Genomic DNA, 17,102 nt, shown 5'->3' with positions numbered 1-17,102 from the left:
CATCTTATATATAGTTTATTTTAAATGTTGTTTTAATATTGAAATGTTTTAATGTTTTGTGCACCACTTTGGGGACCCTTTCTGGATAGAAAGGCAGTACAGAAATGGTTTAAATAAACAAAGAAACCCATTGGTTTCAGTATGCTTAGGCTGGGATAGGATAGGATAGGATTGCACCGTTAAACTCATATATTTGATCTAACTGAGCTGTGCATCATGGAGTGAGTCACGGGAACTTTAGAAAGCAACAATTCAGGTCCTTGAATGCACTTACTTGCACTTTCATGCAAGAGATATAATTAGATACAAAGCGTTTGGCCCAAAGCAGTGCTTTCAATATTTGCTAAGTCTAATTGCAGATCAACCTATAATGTATAGTAGCCAGAGCTGATTTTTATCTAGATGTTATCATGGATGTATTAGTGTCTGTTACCCTTCAGAACATTTTATCTTGACAAGAAGAGGTACTGGGAAAGAGAAACTGTGATGCAAGAGGAAGGCTGCTTGTCTTATTTTTGTTTCTGTCTAGCCAGACAGTGTTGGCAGAAAGTTGTTCAGTTTAGGACATTGCTGAGAAAACAAAAAGGAAAGCAATTTGATTGTTTAATCTCAAGCTTTTTGAGATGTGAAATTGGGTCTGCACATCTGCATGTTTTATAGCAGGGGTCCCCAACATGGTACCCATAGGCACCAAGGCACTCTCTAGCACCTTTTCTGGTGCCCACCAAGTGTTTTTAGGAAGTGAGTGGAGCCAGGTAGAGCTTTTGTCCAGCAAGGCTTCTGATTGACTATGGGAGATTTGATTGGCTGTGCAGATTGTTTTGAACGTTGCTTTGACAGCAGCTGTCACCGCAGCACAAGGATCTATACTGTGTTGTGTGTGTGTGTTAAGTGCCGTCAAGTCGCTTCCGACTCATGGCGACCCTATGAATGAAAGTCCTCCAAAATGTCCTTCAAAAATGTCCTATTTTTGACAGCCTTGTTCAGATCTTGCAAATTGAAGGCTGTGGCAGCCATTTTGTTGCTATGCCCATCATGCTGTGTCAGAAATCCAAATGTGCTCGCAGGCTCAAAAGGGTTGGGAATCCCTGTTCTATAGCATAGGTTTGCTTTACAAAATAATCATTGTTAAAACGTTTCCCTCTTTAAAAGTAAATAGACATTATTAACTGAATGAAAAACTATATATATAGTGATCAGTTAGTAGAATACAATTTTCAGGTGCCCTTCTGTATAAGTAACTATGCCTTCTGAGGTGGGTAGGATATTCTTGCACAAGGAATGGAGGCCCCTTACTCCTGCAATATTCACACAAACAATGCAGAAATTAAAATAGACTTCTTAGAAGGAGGAGTCCATATTTGCATGTAACGCCTCTCTGTATGAACAGTGCAGGTGTGTGTATTGAAGTGTAGTAACTGTTGGCATGAACACAGACAGAGGTATATAATGGCTTAATACATGCTGAATTGTTCTTAATGTATTTTTGTGGGGGGAGGTGTCCTTCTCTTATGCCGCTGTGATGGGAACTTTTGTCCAAGTAGTCCACCCACCTGTTCAGCCTGACAGGCCCTTGTGTACTTTTGCGGTAGATATTTGTTTTGTTATAACTACAGAACAGGAGTGAATAAGTCACCAGGCTGGTTGTACTGGTCTGTGTAACTAATCTGACACTTTCAGCTTGATCAACTCCAATCTTTAAACATCATTTAAAGGAGAAAGACAGGAAGCAATGCCGTTAGTTGTACGGTTAGGACTTCTGCAATTTTCTGGGAAGAAAAATGTTTTCTTTGTTCTTCTATACCTTATCTGATAGCCCTGTAAGATTCCGGCTTGCAAGGCAAAGCCGCAAAAAGGCACATTTTGTGCCTGGGTAACAACTGTTTTCACTATCATTGTTTGCCAGAAACATTTGCTTTTACATTTTGTCAAGAAAACCACATTTCATTCTTATTTTTGCTAAGGTTTGAGGACTTCTGACTGTTTCAGCACTAAGATGTGTTAGGAATATGGAATGCTGATATGTTTGTATGCATGCAATAGGTATAGTTTGTATATTGGCTTGCATGAACATAGCATATGCCAGTTCACAGCTGGTGGTTTTTGTCTTTCGTCTGGAAGGGTAGTTAAGTAATGCTAGGATTTTCAGTGTTGTAGGACATAAAATGTTGACATTCACATTAGCAGCAATGTACATGTTATGTCAGCTTAGACCTGTCCCACCTCATCTTCCTCCAATTGAAAGTAGGTAAAAATCTTACATTGCAATCCTAAGTGGGGAGGGTAGTAGAGGCACACCCAGGGATGGCACAGCCAGGCTGCCTCCTGATCGGTTTGTTGCCGGGCACAGCAAGCCAAAAATGTATTTTTAGCGAAAACCTTGTGCAAGAAAGTGAGGGAAGATTATATTTTATAGAGAACCAGTGTAGTGGTTAGAGTGCCCAGCCAGAGCATTGATTCCCCCAATGTGATGTCCAAGGCATCTGAGGCATCCCCGGTGTAAGCGCTGATGCCCACTTCCTTCTTCCCCAAAGCATTTCTTTTACAAATAAAAGAGCAAATCCTAGTTTTCTGCCATTTCACTGAAGCAGGTAGTGCTTCAGCGGAGCCCAAGAAGCATCATCACCTTTGTGTCTGCAGGAAGTAGTCATTTGAAAATAGCTGCCTTTGTTCTAGAAGAACAATTGGCTTGAACTTCCCAACATTTTTTGCCTGGTTGCAGCCTCCATGGGAGCCATTTTTGTGCATCTACTACTTGCTCTCAAAATTCTAAAAGTACCCACAGGTAAGTGATCTTGGGCTGGGTTCTGGGAGATCTAGGTCAAAATCCTCACTATGCCACGAAGCTCACTAACATGAAGCTAACCTTAGGTCAGTCACTGTCTCTCTCATCCTAACCTACCTACCACAACTGTTATTTACTTAGAACATTTCTGTGCCACCTTTCCACCCAACTCAGGGACCCCAAGTTGGTGAACGTTTCAAACATTAAAACAGATTTTTTTAATATTTAAAACAAATACAGCATCTAACACATAAATACATAGCAAACAGAGAGGAGGGCTAATATGAATTAGAGAAGGAAAGCCAAATAGAACAAAAACTTGCTGGTGGAAGAGAGTGATAGAGAGAAACAGACAAATTTCCCTGGGGAGGGAGTTCCAGAGTTTTGGTGCCATGACTGAGAAGGCAGTTTCTTTAGTTGCCACCCATCTAGCCTCAGATAGTGGGGGGCACCCAAAACAGGGTCTCCAAAGATGACTGGAGTGGTTGGATAGGTTCATATGGAAGCAGGAGGTCCTTAAGGTATACCAATCCGACGCCATATAGCATTTGTTGTAAGGATCAAATAGAAGAGGGTATTCTGCCTTAAGCTCCTTGGAGGAAAAGCAAGATTAAAAAGCACAAGCAATATTCATTTCATTTTCCTCTAAATGTTAATCGCATAAATGGAAATGCATGCTTTTTGACTCTTCCATCTTCTGCATGTAATTTTTCAGGAGAAACCACTACAACTGTTTCACCATTCGTTCCAGGAGGGGTTAGTGATGGACTGTGGCACTCTGTACAAGTGCAGTACTATAACAAGGTAAGATAAGACTTTTATTCTTCATATGCTGAAAGGAATTAATGTGATACTAATCCCATCATTACAATGGACCAGTATATTACACTTTTGACCATTATGAATGTCCAGTAATTTATTTTTATTGTGTTGGCTATTTTTATCATTGTATTGGGGAATATGTGATTGAGAAGGGCATATTCAAATATTATAAATGAGTAAATAAGTCTACCAATGTGATCCACGATGGTGCTACTGTCAGGTATTACAAGACCACCTCCTCCCATATTCTCCAGCTCACACACACAGATCACGAGACTTGCATGGACAAAAGCCATGTGGGACGGGGGCAGCAGTAAGTAAGGGAATGAGGTGAAAACGAGTGAAAAAGTTTTCTCGTCCCCCCCTCCAGTTTGTCCCCTTTTTGCTGCTTCTGAACAGGGAACATTCTGATGTCAAAACTAAATTAGATTTAATCAGTAGTTCTGTTGTCTGAATGCATTCTGGGTTAATACCATAGATGTATCTTTGTCCAAACCATATAGATAGAATGACAGTTTATAGTTCAGACATGATTGACAATTGTCCTTTGGAAGAGCAGTAGGAGGGGTAGATGACTGAATCTGGATCTTTCGCATAGCGCTGTAGATAATAAAGTTTGAAGTCTTATGTAGTAGGGTTGCCATTGTTGCTCTCTGTAATGCACTGCTGCACTAATGACTGTGTAAAGCCTGGAAGATCCTAATTCACAGTTTAGAACAAGTACATTTCCAAGTATTATATTCACAGATTTGAAACGAACAGGAAAGCCCTGCATCAAGAGCCCTATAGCAATGAAAACTGATTGTACCAATGGAGCTTTTTTATTTTTAGATGTTTTATATATTTAGTTCATTTATAGCCCACTTTTCTCACTGAGACTCAAGGCGGATTACAAAATATCACAATTTGGGCAGTGATAATCACTGCATTTCAAATCAATTGGTATATTTACCTTGCTGTTACTGAAACTAAACTTATTTTTAAGATCTAGCAGATGGCCTTCTGAAGAGGAAGTGGCGATCTTCCTAGCAAAATCAGAATTCTTGATTTTCTTTTAGTTTATTTGTAGCTTAACCATGCAATCCATGGGTGGGGGGGCTGAAACCACAAAGGAACCTTTGTGACCCCTATACCAACGTCCATGCCACTTGTGCTGTGCAAACTGGCATGGATGCCAGCGTCGGGTGACTTACGCCAGACCCGGGGAGCAACGCGGCAGCATGGCCCTAGGACAATGGTGCAGCCTCCCCATCAAAGTTTTCCCGGCATATCTCCCCATGCCAGCATCCAGGGGGGCATTCCCGTGGGTGCACTTTCAGGCTGGGAATGCCCCCTCTGGCAATAATCCAGTATACGCCACTGAAAATGGTGCCATAGCCCTGTGGAATGCTTTGGAGCAATTCCATGGGGCATGGAGGAAAAGGTCAGGTTTTTGGCTTCAGCATGGGGCTGGAAGCTGTTTAGGAGGCGGCACAGGGACGCCGTCTTCTGGCACCACCTAACCACCCTCACCCAGGAAAGGGCAGCCCGTTCTACTGTAGTTAATTTAGAAAACCACAGTAAATGTCCAGAAATATAGTGTAAACATAAATATGGTCCAGAAAGAATTTCATCACTTTAAGCATTTAGAATGAAGTTATTTACAAATAATTTCCATTTCAAAAAAATAACTTGGTCAAGTTTTATTACTTAGCCACATCATTTCACATCTCGCACCCGTGCTTCAAATCATGTATTCAAATTACTGTGCGATAGATTGCTTATACTATTGTATAGACACTGATTGGAACTGGAGAGGGCGTTAATTAGGCGCTATCACAATAGTCTTGTTGTGATGTTTTGGTTTTATTTAATTTACATTATTATTATGGTTTTATAAATTACTGATGTATTTTATATTGTGATCCACCCTAAGCACTGCTTCTGCAGGCGAAATAGAAATACTATTGTTGTTGATGTTGTTGTTGTTGTTATATTTTTGAATATGAAGGTTTGTTGTTTTCTACTGTCATATTCCATTTCCAAAAGCTTTATAAGTAGCTATACAATTCAGACCACTGAAGCATCCTTCCCTTTGGCCAGCTCATGGACACAAAAGAGGTGCTTGATAGAATTAGTGGCAGTCATAGCAACAGGACCAGCCAGCCAATCCACTGGGAGAAGGGGGGAAAGTCCAGGCTTTGGCCCTCGATTCTCAAAGCAGCCCAACAGGGAAACTAATTTCTGGCCATCGGCATAGGGAATCCAGATGAGGTTCTGTTTCTCAATAGTACAGTCAAACCTGGACTAAGGTGTCAGCTTGTATTGGAAAGAGGCTATACTCCTCCTTAAAGGAGGTTCACAGCTTGAGGGTGCCGTTACATGAAGGGCAAGAGGGTAAAGGAATAGATCTCCTCTTTAGCACAGAGCCTTTGGTCTTTTTGTGGCCCTTTCTTGAGTTGTTTGATTTAGCTATATTTATACATGCTCCGGGTTAGATTACTATTATGCTACAACTTGTTTTTTTATTGGATTTTAGCAACTTGCTGCTAAATTGGGTTTTAATGGTTTTTGTAATTATTCTGTTGCTGCTATGGTGTTTAGATTATATATGTATGTTAAGATTATATATGTCTTTATCTAATTGTTTTGGATATGTCTCATATTTTATGGAAGCTTTGTTTGTTGTTAGCTGCCTCAGGTATCAATAAACTGAAAGAGTAGGTTATAGATGTCTTAAAATGCATTTAGAAAAAATAGGGGATGATAAATAGAAAATCAGGGGATAGTATAATTGCCAAAGGGATGTTTTAGCATGTTTCTTCCCTTCTCAAGTGGTATTATAATTTAAATAAAGAGTTTTAGGACCTAGGTGAGGCCTCCAGATAATTTGAATGTCTGTCTCAAGTTTTTTGTAAAATGAGCTCATCTCTGCATGTGCTTATTTCACTTTTATTTTGTTTTATTCTGAATTGAGTTAATCTCATAGCTGTAGTTTTTCCACGTGTATGCCTGGGCACTTTTTTCTTACCATTTGTACCATACTCTGCTTTATTTGTTATTACAGAAGGTAGCTTTAATATAAACGGCTGATAAAACGACACATGATAGAGTAATCTATAGTTCCTTTGCTGAAGTTATTTCTCCTCATTGGCCAAGCAGCCTGAGAAAGGAAAACATATCAGCTAAAGTCTGGATTTCATAGCATGGTTGTTGGTTTAGAATTCTAAGCAGCTGCCAAAAGATAAGCAGTTGAGACAGCTCCAGGGTATTCTTTAAAAGGAAAAGTGATCCCACACACCGGTTAAAAATAAACCTTTGTCTCATTTTCATGATTCCTTGCTTTTTTTTCAAGTGATGGTAGACATAATCTACCTGCATAACTATTAGCACTTGAAAACGGCAAGAAAAGTATATTGCAGTTTTTTTAAAGATAGGGAAACAATCACTTTTACATCTCTTCTAAAAACCCAGGTCATTTCTCTCTGGGCTCAAGTGAGTTAATCTGCTGGTTTGAGAGTGGTATGAGCAAACACAGGCTTAGAGGATCTTCCAAACAATGATCCAAAGATCAGAAATGAGCCATGAGGCTCAACTGCTTCCACTTCCTTCCTTATATCCAGTATCATTTCAACTTATCCAGCCTACAAGTTAAGATCCTCTTCTCAAACCCTTCTCTCTGTGCCATCATTTGTAGAGGTGAGGTAAGCGGTGACCAGAGATAGGGCTTTTGATGGTGGTGCTTTGCCTTTGGACCCTTTTAAGACTCACAGGGCAATTCCCTTCCCTTCCCTTAGACAGCAGGCCAAAACTTGTCTTTTTACCCATGCTTTTAACTAAGGAGTTTTTATCTTTTCTTTTTCTTTTTCCAGCTGTTTTATGGTCTGCTTCTAGCCTGAGAACTGTTTCATCAATATCATTTTAGGGTGTTCAGTGTTTTAAGCTGTTTTCGTGTCCAGGCTTGTTTTTAATGGCTGGTTGGATTTATTTTATTGTTTTAGGGGTGAGTTGTCCTGAGCAGGACCCTGGAGAGGCAGCATACAAATTTTCTGGATAAATAAATGTTAATCGTGGTTTGCTGAAGCATTCAAACAGACAAACTATGGTTATGGTTGTCACTTCCAACCAGCATTGGGAAACCTACTTCAAACCATGGCTTCCCATTCTGGATTACCACAGCTTGCCAATTCAGCCATCACTGTAAACTGTAGTTAGCACTCAACTGTAAACTGCAAGTGAAGCTGCACATGAGGGGGTTGATGGATGTGGGTGAACAGGCCCAAATCTTGGTTCTAAACCTTCAGACTATGGTTAGAACCCAGCCTTAGGCTGTAGCGTGACCAATTCTGTAAAAAGAACATCCTGTAGTATTAGTAGCAGATTATATCTTTAGTACTGGATTTTAGTTGGTAATTGTTTCAATGTTTTTGTGATGTGCCGCCAGAGGAAGTTTTCACTAAGAGAGCAAAATACATGGGCTCTCCTCTAACTGCTGGCAGGATGAGACCTATAGAGGGCTTTGTAAATAACTAAACAGAGGGCTTTCAGCCCTCCTGGGAATTGGTTGTATAAATCTGCAGTCAGAATCTTCAAGGGCTTTTCAAAATATAATGGGAAGGTATGTGTAGTATCTTGTCGTAAGATTGTGCAATATAGTCTTGGCTATGTGTTGCGTCTGGCCTGTTGCCTTTTTCTCTCCCTTAGGTTTCCCCATTGTGACTGAATCATGTGACCAGTGTTGTTGCCTGTAGTGATACGTATTTCGAAGGAGTTTGTTTGCAAGCTCTTAGTTTAGGAAGGTTTAAAGATAAAAAAGTTACCATGAACAGTTTGCTAAGATATAGATAATTGGGGGATTATGGGTTGTGCCAAGATAAATGAGATGTTATGTCTAAACTTGATATTGCAACTAAGACATGTCAGAGTAACTCAGATAAATTACTTCACTTAAATTACATATGGAGTGCCACATCGGAAAGGAGGTTATCTTTTCTATGCATTTCAACTCTGTATCATTTCCAGAGCCCCCATTTCTCTTTCTAACTTCAGTTCACAGTAAACAAATGTTTTATCCTAGCAACTTTGAATATCGGTTCTACCTGTGCTCCACTACTAAAATGGTTTGTTACTGGGTTGTTCTGTTGATATTGGCAACCACTTTGAGAAAACGTTTCTGAGTTTTCCCCCAAAACATATTTACATGTGCCTAAAGGCTGATCTGTGGAAAAATAATTCTTTACATTGGGTATCTTTTCAAGATGTTGCACTTTTGCACATTACATGAGTATAACTTTGCTTTGGCTTGCATTGTTGATAATGTCCAGATAGGTAGGTGAACTTCCAGTATCAATTTTCTTTTGTTCTGCTATACTACTTATAACTATTTAAGATATCTGGATAGAATTCTGCTACTTCTTGCTGAGAGTTTCTCAAGGCAAATATTTGCCAGTATTTGTCAGATGGATGACACCCATCTCTTTCTGTGTGCCACTTCCCAAACTTACTTACATGGCCTGCATTCGCAACATTTTGACTTATTCTTTAAAATCTGCTTCACCGCACATGTAGAGAATCCTGCCGGTATCGTCTGCCTGTCTGGTCAGTTCCCTAAACTCTAGAGTGGTGAACTGGAGAGCAGCTGTTTTAGCACATAGTAGACTAACAGCAAATGAGAATATCAATCATCCTTGAATTTATGTACTGTTCAAACAGAAGTTGTGGCTAATTTGTAATCTATGTTGGGAATATTTCTGCACAATATGAATCAGAATTTTCCCAGTTCCCTGAATAGAGCATGATCTGATTTAGCATGTTTACTGTGACTTACATTTAGTAGACAAAGTTTTAAAAGTACCTCTTTTTAATTTTATGTCCCAATAGCAACAAATACTTCATATGAAATATTATTATTAGGAAAATATTCCTCAAGTGCGGTTTAAATGTTACTTTCAAACAAATTCAATGTGGAAATTATTTAATTGGAATACAGGCTGTATTTTTAAAAGGCACTGAAAACGAAACTTTCACTTTGGCACACCCAAATAACAGTAAATGAAATCCTGTCGATACGGTTGTCCTGTCATCTGTTTCAACCGACTTTAACTCTTTTCCGTGGAGGTCACCAGATTCCTGTCTCTCTCTCCATGATGTCACCTGAATTATTTGTTAGTTCCATATCAGATCTGTGATTACAATATCCCTTCCAGCATGTGAGATAAGATATTATAAATTTTATAAGTAAGCATCGACTTTAGTGATTTTATAATATGATTTTAAACATCTTTTAATCTTGGGATTAATATATGTATTTGTGGTTTTATGTGCCCCACCTCACCCTGGTTTAGAACTCAATAAAACATATTCTCTTCCACAGTTCCTGAAAACATTAATTGCTTAATAATAGAAAGCAAGCTTGCTTAATAATATAACGCAACTGCGTTATTTATTCATTTATTCATTTTATTTAAAATATTTATATGACCTCCTTTCTCCCAAGTAGCTCAGGACCCCAAAGCACCCATTATTTGGTGTTAATTTTACAAAACACTTTATCTTTAAAGAAAGAAGATTTTTCACCAGCAAAGAATTTTAGCTGGAAAACCGGGGGCAGCGGGGGCAAATGATTTTGTAGAGCAGTTGTTTTTTAAATTAAGATCTTTGAAGTGTTTCCAAATTCCCTTGCTGTGAAATGTATTATTATCTTTCATGTATCAACTAAATTATCTTTTTCTTAAAATGCAAAGTGAAGTTTTATCCAAAATTAATTTGATCATGCTGCTTTCATGGGAAATTTGAATAAATACTAAAAGGGGCTTGCACCTAGGGAAAATTAGAGTGCCATTTTAGTGCTAACATGTGTGAGGCTCAGTAAAATTCTGCCACCCTTTTTGCTGTTGGTACATAAGCCAGGTAGACCTTGACAGACTAATTGGGCAGTTTGTTTTGAATAAACTTTAAAGAAATATAGCTGCACCTCCACAATCTCCAGTAAACATACGATATGCAGCTGGGAGGTTTTGCCTCTGCTGCTGAAAAACAAATTATCTCGTTTCCTTGTGGAAAACAGGCTTTGTGTGATGATAGCAGTTCACCTGTTATATATGGCCACAGTTACTCTCTAATCTGAAACGACAATTAACCCCACCTTAAACTAATCTATCTCTGTTTCATAGTCATCCTCTAGAAAACAAAGCTATCCAGCGTTGAGATAAACTCCAACTGAATAGTTTAGATTGTAATCACAGAGTATGCAAACCAGTTTTGATCCCAAAGTTATTAATAGATATGATTGTTGTGTTATAGATTTAAGGTGGCTTTACTTTTTTGGGAAATTGATTGATGAGCTTGGAACCTCAAACAACTTTCATTCCATAGAGATCAGGTGACCAGTTTTCCCATTGTATGGTACCTCTTTTTACAGAAATAGTAAATAGAGTTGTTAAATTTCATTGCAGAAATGTGTCATTTAGAGAGGAGGGTTCAAAATGTGGATGCTTTGAAATAATAGTAAGCTGTGTCTGGGCAAGAGGCATCAGTGCACTTCCATCTCCTAAGAAAAAGATTTGTTCATGAAGCATGACATATTTTTCTTAGTGTTTAGAAATCTGATAGACAGTGAAGATCTGATGGCCTGATTTTATTCAGAAGTATAACCCACTGAGTGCAATGGAATTTCCTTCTTCGTGTGTTTAGAACTTCATCTTTAGACAGTTACCAGCATTACCAAGGAAAACACGAGTTATGGCTTGAAAGGTTCTTTTGGCATGTTGGGGTATTCTTGATCCACAACCACTCATTGTAGTGATTAGACTGCTATGACTGGACTGGGGATACCTGGGTTCTAATCAAACCATTAAACCTATCTGGCAACTTTGGGCCAGTTATACTCCCTTGGCCTAACTTACCTCATAGGATGGTTGTGAGGGGGAAAATTGGAATCATGTCATTTCAAGCTCCTTGATGGAAGGATGTGATATGAAATATGAGGAATGAAAGTATGGCAGCAGCAGTGTGGATGTCACGTATTTTTAGTTTCGTCCACTGATGCTGCTACAACATTTAAAGGCTTTATGCCCTGTGGTGGACTAGTCATGTAGTCCTTCCCACCCAATCCTAACCCTTTTGGCCAGGTGAGGATTGATTGGGGAGGACCTTGCAAGCTTGCATGGTACCAGTTTTTAAATAATACAGATCAGACATCCTAGAATAATAGAATCATATAGAGTTGGAAGGGGCCATACAGGCCATCTAGTTCAACCCCCTGCTCAATGCAGGATCAGCCTCGAGCATCCCGGACAAGTATTCGTCCAGCTGCTGTTGAGGACTGCCAAAGAAGGGGAGCTCACCATCTCCCTAGGCAGCTGATTCCACTGCTGAACTACTCTAACTGTTTAAAAAAATCCTAATGTCCGGCCAGTACCTTTCCATCCGTAATTTATACCCATTATTGTGAGCCCTATCCCAGAGAAGAGGCGCTCACCACCTCCCTGGGCAGCTGATTCCACTGCTGAACTACTCTTACTGTTTAAAAAAAATCCAAATGTCCAGCCGATACCTTTCCACCCGTAATTTATACCCATTATTGCGAGTCCTATCTCATTTTTGTTACGCAGATGTAGAACTCTGCCCTTGTCCTTGTTGAATTGCATCTTGTTCACATCTGCCCACTTTTCCAGTGTGTTCAGTTCTTGTTGAATTCTACCTTTATCTTCCTGGGTGTTCGCTACTCCTTCCATTTTGTTGTGATCTGTAAATTTAATGAGTAGTCCCTCCACCCTCTCATCCCGATCATTTATAAAAATATTGAAAAGTACTGGGCCCAGAACCAAGCCGTCTGGCATCCCAATGGATGCCTCCCTCCAGTCAGATGAAAAGCAATTGACAACCACTCTTTGCGTGTGGTTCTCCAATCAGTTTCCTATCCACCTAACTACCCTAGAGTCTAGTGTGCAGTACTCCAGCTTACCTATCAGAACATCATGTGGGATCCTGTCAAAAGCTTTACTGAAATCCAGATAAACAACGTTGATGGCATTCCCCCAATCCAGTAAGTTCATCACTCGATCAAAGAAGGAAACGAGTTGGTCTGGCAGGACCTGTTAGGAACAAATCCATGCTGGCTTCCCTAGATCACGAAGTTGTCCTTCAGATGCTCACAGATGGACTCCTTTAAAATCTGCTCCAATGCCATCCCTGGAACAGAGGTCAGACTGACTGGCCTGTAGTTTGGTGGGTCATCCTATTAGTGGTCAGACCACTCCTCCCATTAAAGGGCTTCATGGAGGCAAGGGGACCTCTAAGGTTGGCACCAGAGCAAGGCACTGGTCCCCCCAAAAAATGGGACTGGCTTTCACACACAAGAAAGGGCTAGTTAAAGCCCATTGTGTCACTTCAAGGTGCTTTAATCAGCACTCAGAGTAGACCATTTCCCACCAAATCTGCATGCAAATTGTAAATTTACATTTACAAACCATCAAATCTATCCTACACTTTTGGCCCTAAACCCTGGGAAGCAAGCATCTCCGTTCAATCAACTCTTTGATCTCTGGCATCCCTGCCATAACATCTCATCACCTTAGGACCCTTCAGAATATAAAGAGGGGCCCCATACGTGTGTGTGTGTGTGTGTGTCCTGGATCCATGCACTCACCTCCACTTGCGTGTGGATCTTAGAATCATAGAGTTGGAAGGGACCACCAGGGTTATCTAGTCCAATCCCCTGCACAATGCAGGAAATTCACAAAATACCTCCCCCACACACACACCCAGTGACCCCTACTACATGCCCAGAAGTTGGACAAGATGCCCTCCCTCTCATGATCTGTATTCTTTGCTTCCAAAAACACTGGTCGTTTTCCCTCCTAAGTGCTGCTTTTGTGGATGTCTCCTGCACTGATTGGTAATTATCACCCATCCCTAAACGCTATCCAACCTCTTCCCTTTTTTTCCTCTACAGTTGACTCTTGTATGCTTTATGTGTGTATTTTTTATGGGTTAAAGTTCATTTTATTTTTTATTATTTTTAATAAAACAAATTTCTATTCCAACAACTGCCTGTTTATTTTGAGAGTTTCTCACATGGGACTATCCTGATAGACACAGGTTAGAGATCCTAGCTAACCCCCCCTCCTGCTGCCGCCCTCGTTCTGTCTCCAGCTAATTCCCCAAACTTTAGTGGACACTGCCTGACTGGGGTAACAATCCCTCCTCCCTTTTTTGAAGATTGGGATAACATTCACGCTCCTCCCGTCTTGTGGCACATAACTTGTCCTCCAAGAGGTCTTGGAGATGATGGACAACAGCTCTGCAAGCACTCTAGAAAGTTCTTTGAGCACTAAAATGCACAACATCTGGCCTGGGGGGATTTTTACATAGCCAATGCAGCCAGGTGCCTCTCAACAACCTCTCTGTCCATGTCAACCAGCAGCCCAAATGCCATGGCTTGCCTGCCACCATCTCTAGATAAGCCCTTTCTCTTCTTCAGAGAAAAAACTGAGGCAAAATAGGTCTTTCTGCTTTGTCTTCTGTCAGAGTTTCTCCATTTTCAACCAACAGTAGCCCTATTGCCTCTTTTACCTTGCATTTGCTCCTCACATATCTGAAGAAGCTTTTCTTGTAGCGAGCCTCCCTGACCACCCTCTATTCACTCTGTGCTTTGGCCTCTCTCATGGCTGACCTACAGTGCCTACAACTCTCTGATACTCTTCTTTAAAGGTATGTCCTTGCCGCCATTTCTTGAACATTTCCTTTTTCTCAATAAATAGGCCCCACTAGATTCCTGAAACATAAGAAGGGCACCTGGGAGAACATTTAAAGCAAAATAATAATTATTATCTTTTTTATTTCAAAGGTGTGAGCATAATAAACATTTAAGGACTAACTGAAGAGGTTTTACGTGGAATTATTTTATCCATTAGTGATGCAATTGTTACCAATAACAATCAGTGAGAGAAATAGAATTCAAGACACTTAAATCCCCATGGCTTCAGAACAAATTCATTAAAGGATTGAGAGGGATTATCTGCATAAACAGTAATGTTGGAGAGGATTATGGTAACAAGACTGTGACTGAAAATAACATCTGTTTCAGTGAGAAATGTAGATGTGAATTTTAGTAATGGCAGTTCAACTGCCTTAATAGACTGTTTTGTTGAGTTTCCTAACCAGTGCGTGGGCTGAAAATGAACGTTTGACCATCTTTGAAAAATAAAAAAATAAACTATTTCCTTACAAAGGTGATGGAACTTGTATGTTCATATGCAACTGTATGTTTATACAGTTACAAATGTATTATTTCAAATGGTTAGAAGAAGTGTCCATGTAAGTTTGCGTATTGGAATGTGATTAGTTATGCCCTAGTGCTGCAATGTGGCTCTGTTTATGTACTACTTTGAATTTTTCGTAACATTCTTCAGTAAAATCGATGAAAGATAATTACATCACTCAGTCACAATATGGGATGTTATTCTATTATCAAGAGAAGCAGAATTTTAACAGTAATTGGGATTTAGTTGGGGGGGGTAGGGTACCTGTTGGCATTGCATCCGTGTCCCTGGATGACCTTGAGCTCAGACTGGCTCCCAGTGCATCAGAATATTTTTTCCTGGCAATTGTCTGTCCACCCTTTGATACTTTCCAGGGCTTCAAGGAGTCAGTGCAAACAGCTGCAGTGAGATTTAGGGTAATGGTCTTCACCCCAAGGTTCAGGACCCACTGTTGGGTCACCAAATCCCTCCTGCTCTGCCATGAGCTCCCTCCTTTCCTTTATCACTCTTTTTTTCACATTTTGGAAGGAACTGCTGCATAGAGTCCAAGGATGTCATGTTTCTAGACGCTCTTTGCATGCATGCTGAGAATAACAGCAGGACAGCAAGATAGGGTCATGTGCTTGGAACTCTGTGGGCACTTTCACACATCCTGAATAATGCACTTTCAATCCACTTTCAATTCACGTTGCAGGTGGATTTTACTGTGTGAAACGGCAAAATCCACTTGCAAACAATCGTTAAAGTGAATTGAAAGTGGATTGAAAGTGCATTATTCAGGATGTGTGAAAGCACCCAGTGTGTCCCAGATCTGGAAAGATTGGAGACCCCTGGTTTAGGGGATCAGTATGGAGCTACTGACAGATAATTCTGTATAATTTTTTTAATGCCCAATCCTTGTGTTTGCCTTTGTGAGTATAAAAAGCAAACGATTATTTTACCTGCCATTCAAGTGTTTTGAGCATCTAAATATCTTTGTGTGATTGGGTGTAAATATAAGGGGGCTCAAAAAGCATTCTTCAGTTGATTTGCTAGCCATCTTCACAGTTGAACTCACAGGCAAGCATCCATGCCATGGCAGGCATATAAGCAAATCACACGCTGGTCCTACCAGTCTTGCCCCTGCCCCTTGCTTGTTCTGCTTCATCTAGGAAAATTATCCAAGCACCCTGCATCTTGGGTACTTTAGGCAGGAAGCTTCTTGTCTCAGGCACTCAGCTGTAGGACGCTTTTCTAATTTTCATTAACCAGAGCAGAACAAAGTGGAAAACACAACATTATACAATAAAAATGAGCAAAAGGAGGGTGTAGCAAGTATGCTTGTCTGCCCAGTTGAGTTGTAAAGGCATGTTCTGTATTCATCCACAGCACAGCAAGCTTACTCTATATGTTGTGTCTGTCTGGGAGGGGGGGTATTTAGAACTGTCATGAGTGATTTGCAAGTGATAAATCTGGAAACTTTGAGAAGTGTTGCTTATTTATGGTAGGGCGCTGATATTTTTACTAGCACCATCTGACTTCCTTTTCCTTAGTTTGAAAATTCATGATGAGATGCTGCACCATGGAGGGAAATCAAACAGCAGCGAAATTCCAATCTCAGATTGACCAGAAAATCAGCTCCATTGAAAACATGGCAGACCTGTGAGGATAGCTTGCTTTATTCTAAGGAATCAACTATAGTGCTGGGGTCAGAACTAGCTGTATGAGCAAGAGTTCATAGAGCTGCATATGCTATGACATGAATATGTAAATATATGCAGCAAAACAGAGATCACTTGATGGTCCTGTAAACTTTCCAGATAGGTACCAAACCTGATGGCATGGATATGATAACACCCAATGTAAAAAAAGCTCATGGGGGGAAAATGGGAGTCTGAGTTCGATCCTGACGGAAGTCGGTTTCAGGTAGCCGGCTCAAGGTTGACTCAGCCTTCCATCCTTCCGAAGTCAGTAAAATGAGTACCCAGCTTGCTGGGGGTAAAGTGTAGATGACTGGAGAAGGCAACAGCAAACCACCCCATAAACATAGTCTGCCTAGTAAACGTCAGGATGTGATGTCACCCCATGGGTCAGGAATGGCCCAGTGCTTGCACAGGGGACTACCCGTGCCTTTATTATTCCAGTAATTGTATATCCAAGTTGTTCACAAGTTTCTATCTTGCTTGATCCTGATTTGGAAGCCAGGAAGACATCCTCCAACCCAACAGCTCATACAGGCCCTGTAGTAGTAGAACCAGTAAAAGGACATAGTG

At 40.4% G+C, this 17,102-nt stretch overlaps 1 protein-coding gene across 1 annotated transcript in view; it reads left to right on the top strand.

Annotated features, from left to right (window-relative positions):
* Window positions 1-17,102, top strand: part of CELSR1 (cadherin EGF LAG seven-pass G-type receptor 1) — a 190,872-nt gene that overhangs the window by 100,591 nt on the left and 73,179 nt on the right. The window contains exon 5 of the mRNA XM_056846844.1: window positions 3,501-3,589. Coding sequence (XP_056702822.1) covers window positions 3,501-3,589 — 89 coding nt within the window. The remainder of the gene's footprint in view (window positions 1-3,500; window positions 3,590-17,102) is intronic.

This window comes from Euleptes europaea, chromosome 3, assembly GCF_029931775.1.
Source record: "Euleptes europaea isolate rEulEur1 chromosome 3, rEulEur1.hap1, whole genome shotgun sequence".
Lineage (NCBI taxonomy): Eukaryota > Metazoa > Chordata > Lepidosauria > Squamata > Sphaerodactylidae > Euleptes > Euleptes europaea.
The sequence above is the reverse complement of the archived record's forward strand: the minus strand, read 5'-3'. Positions and strand labels throughout refer to the sequence as shown.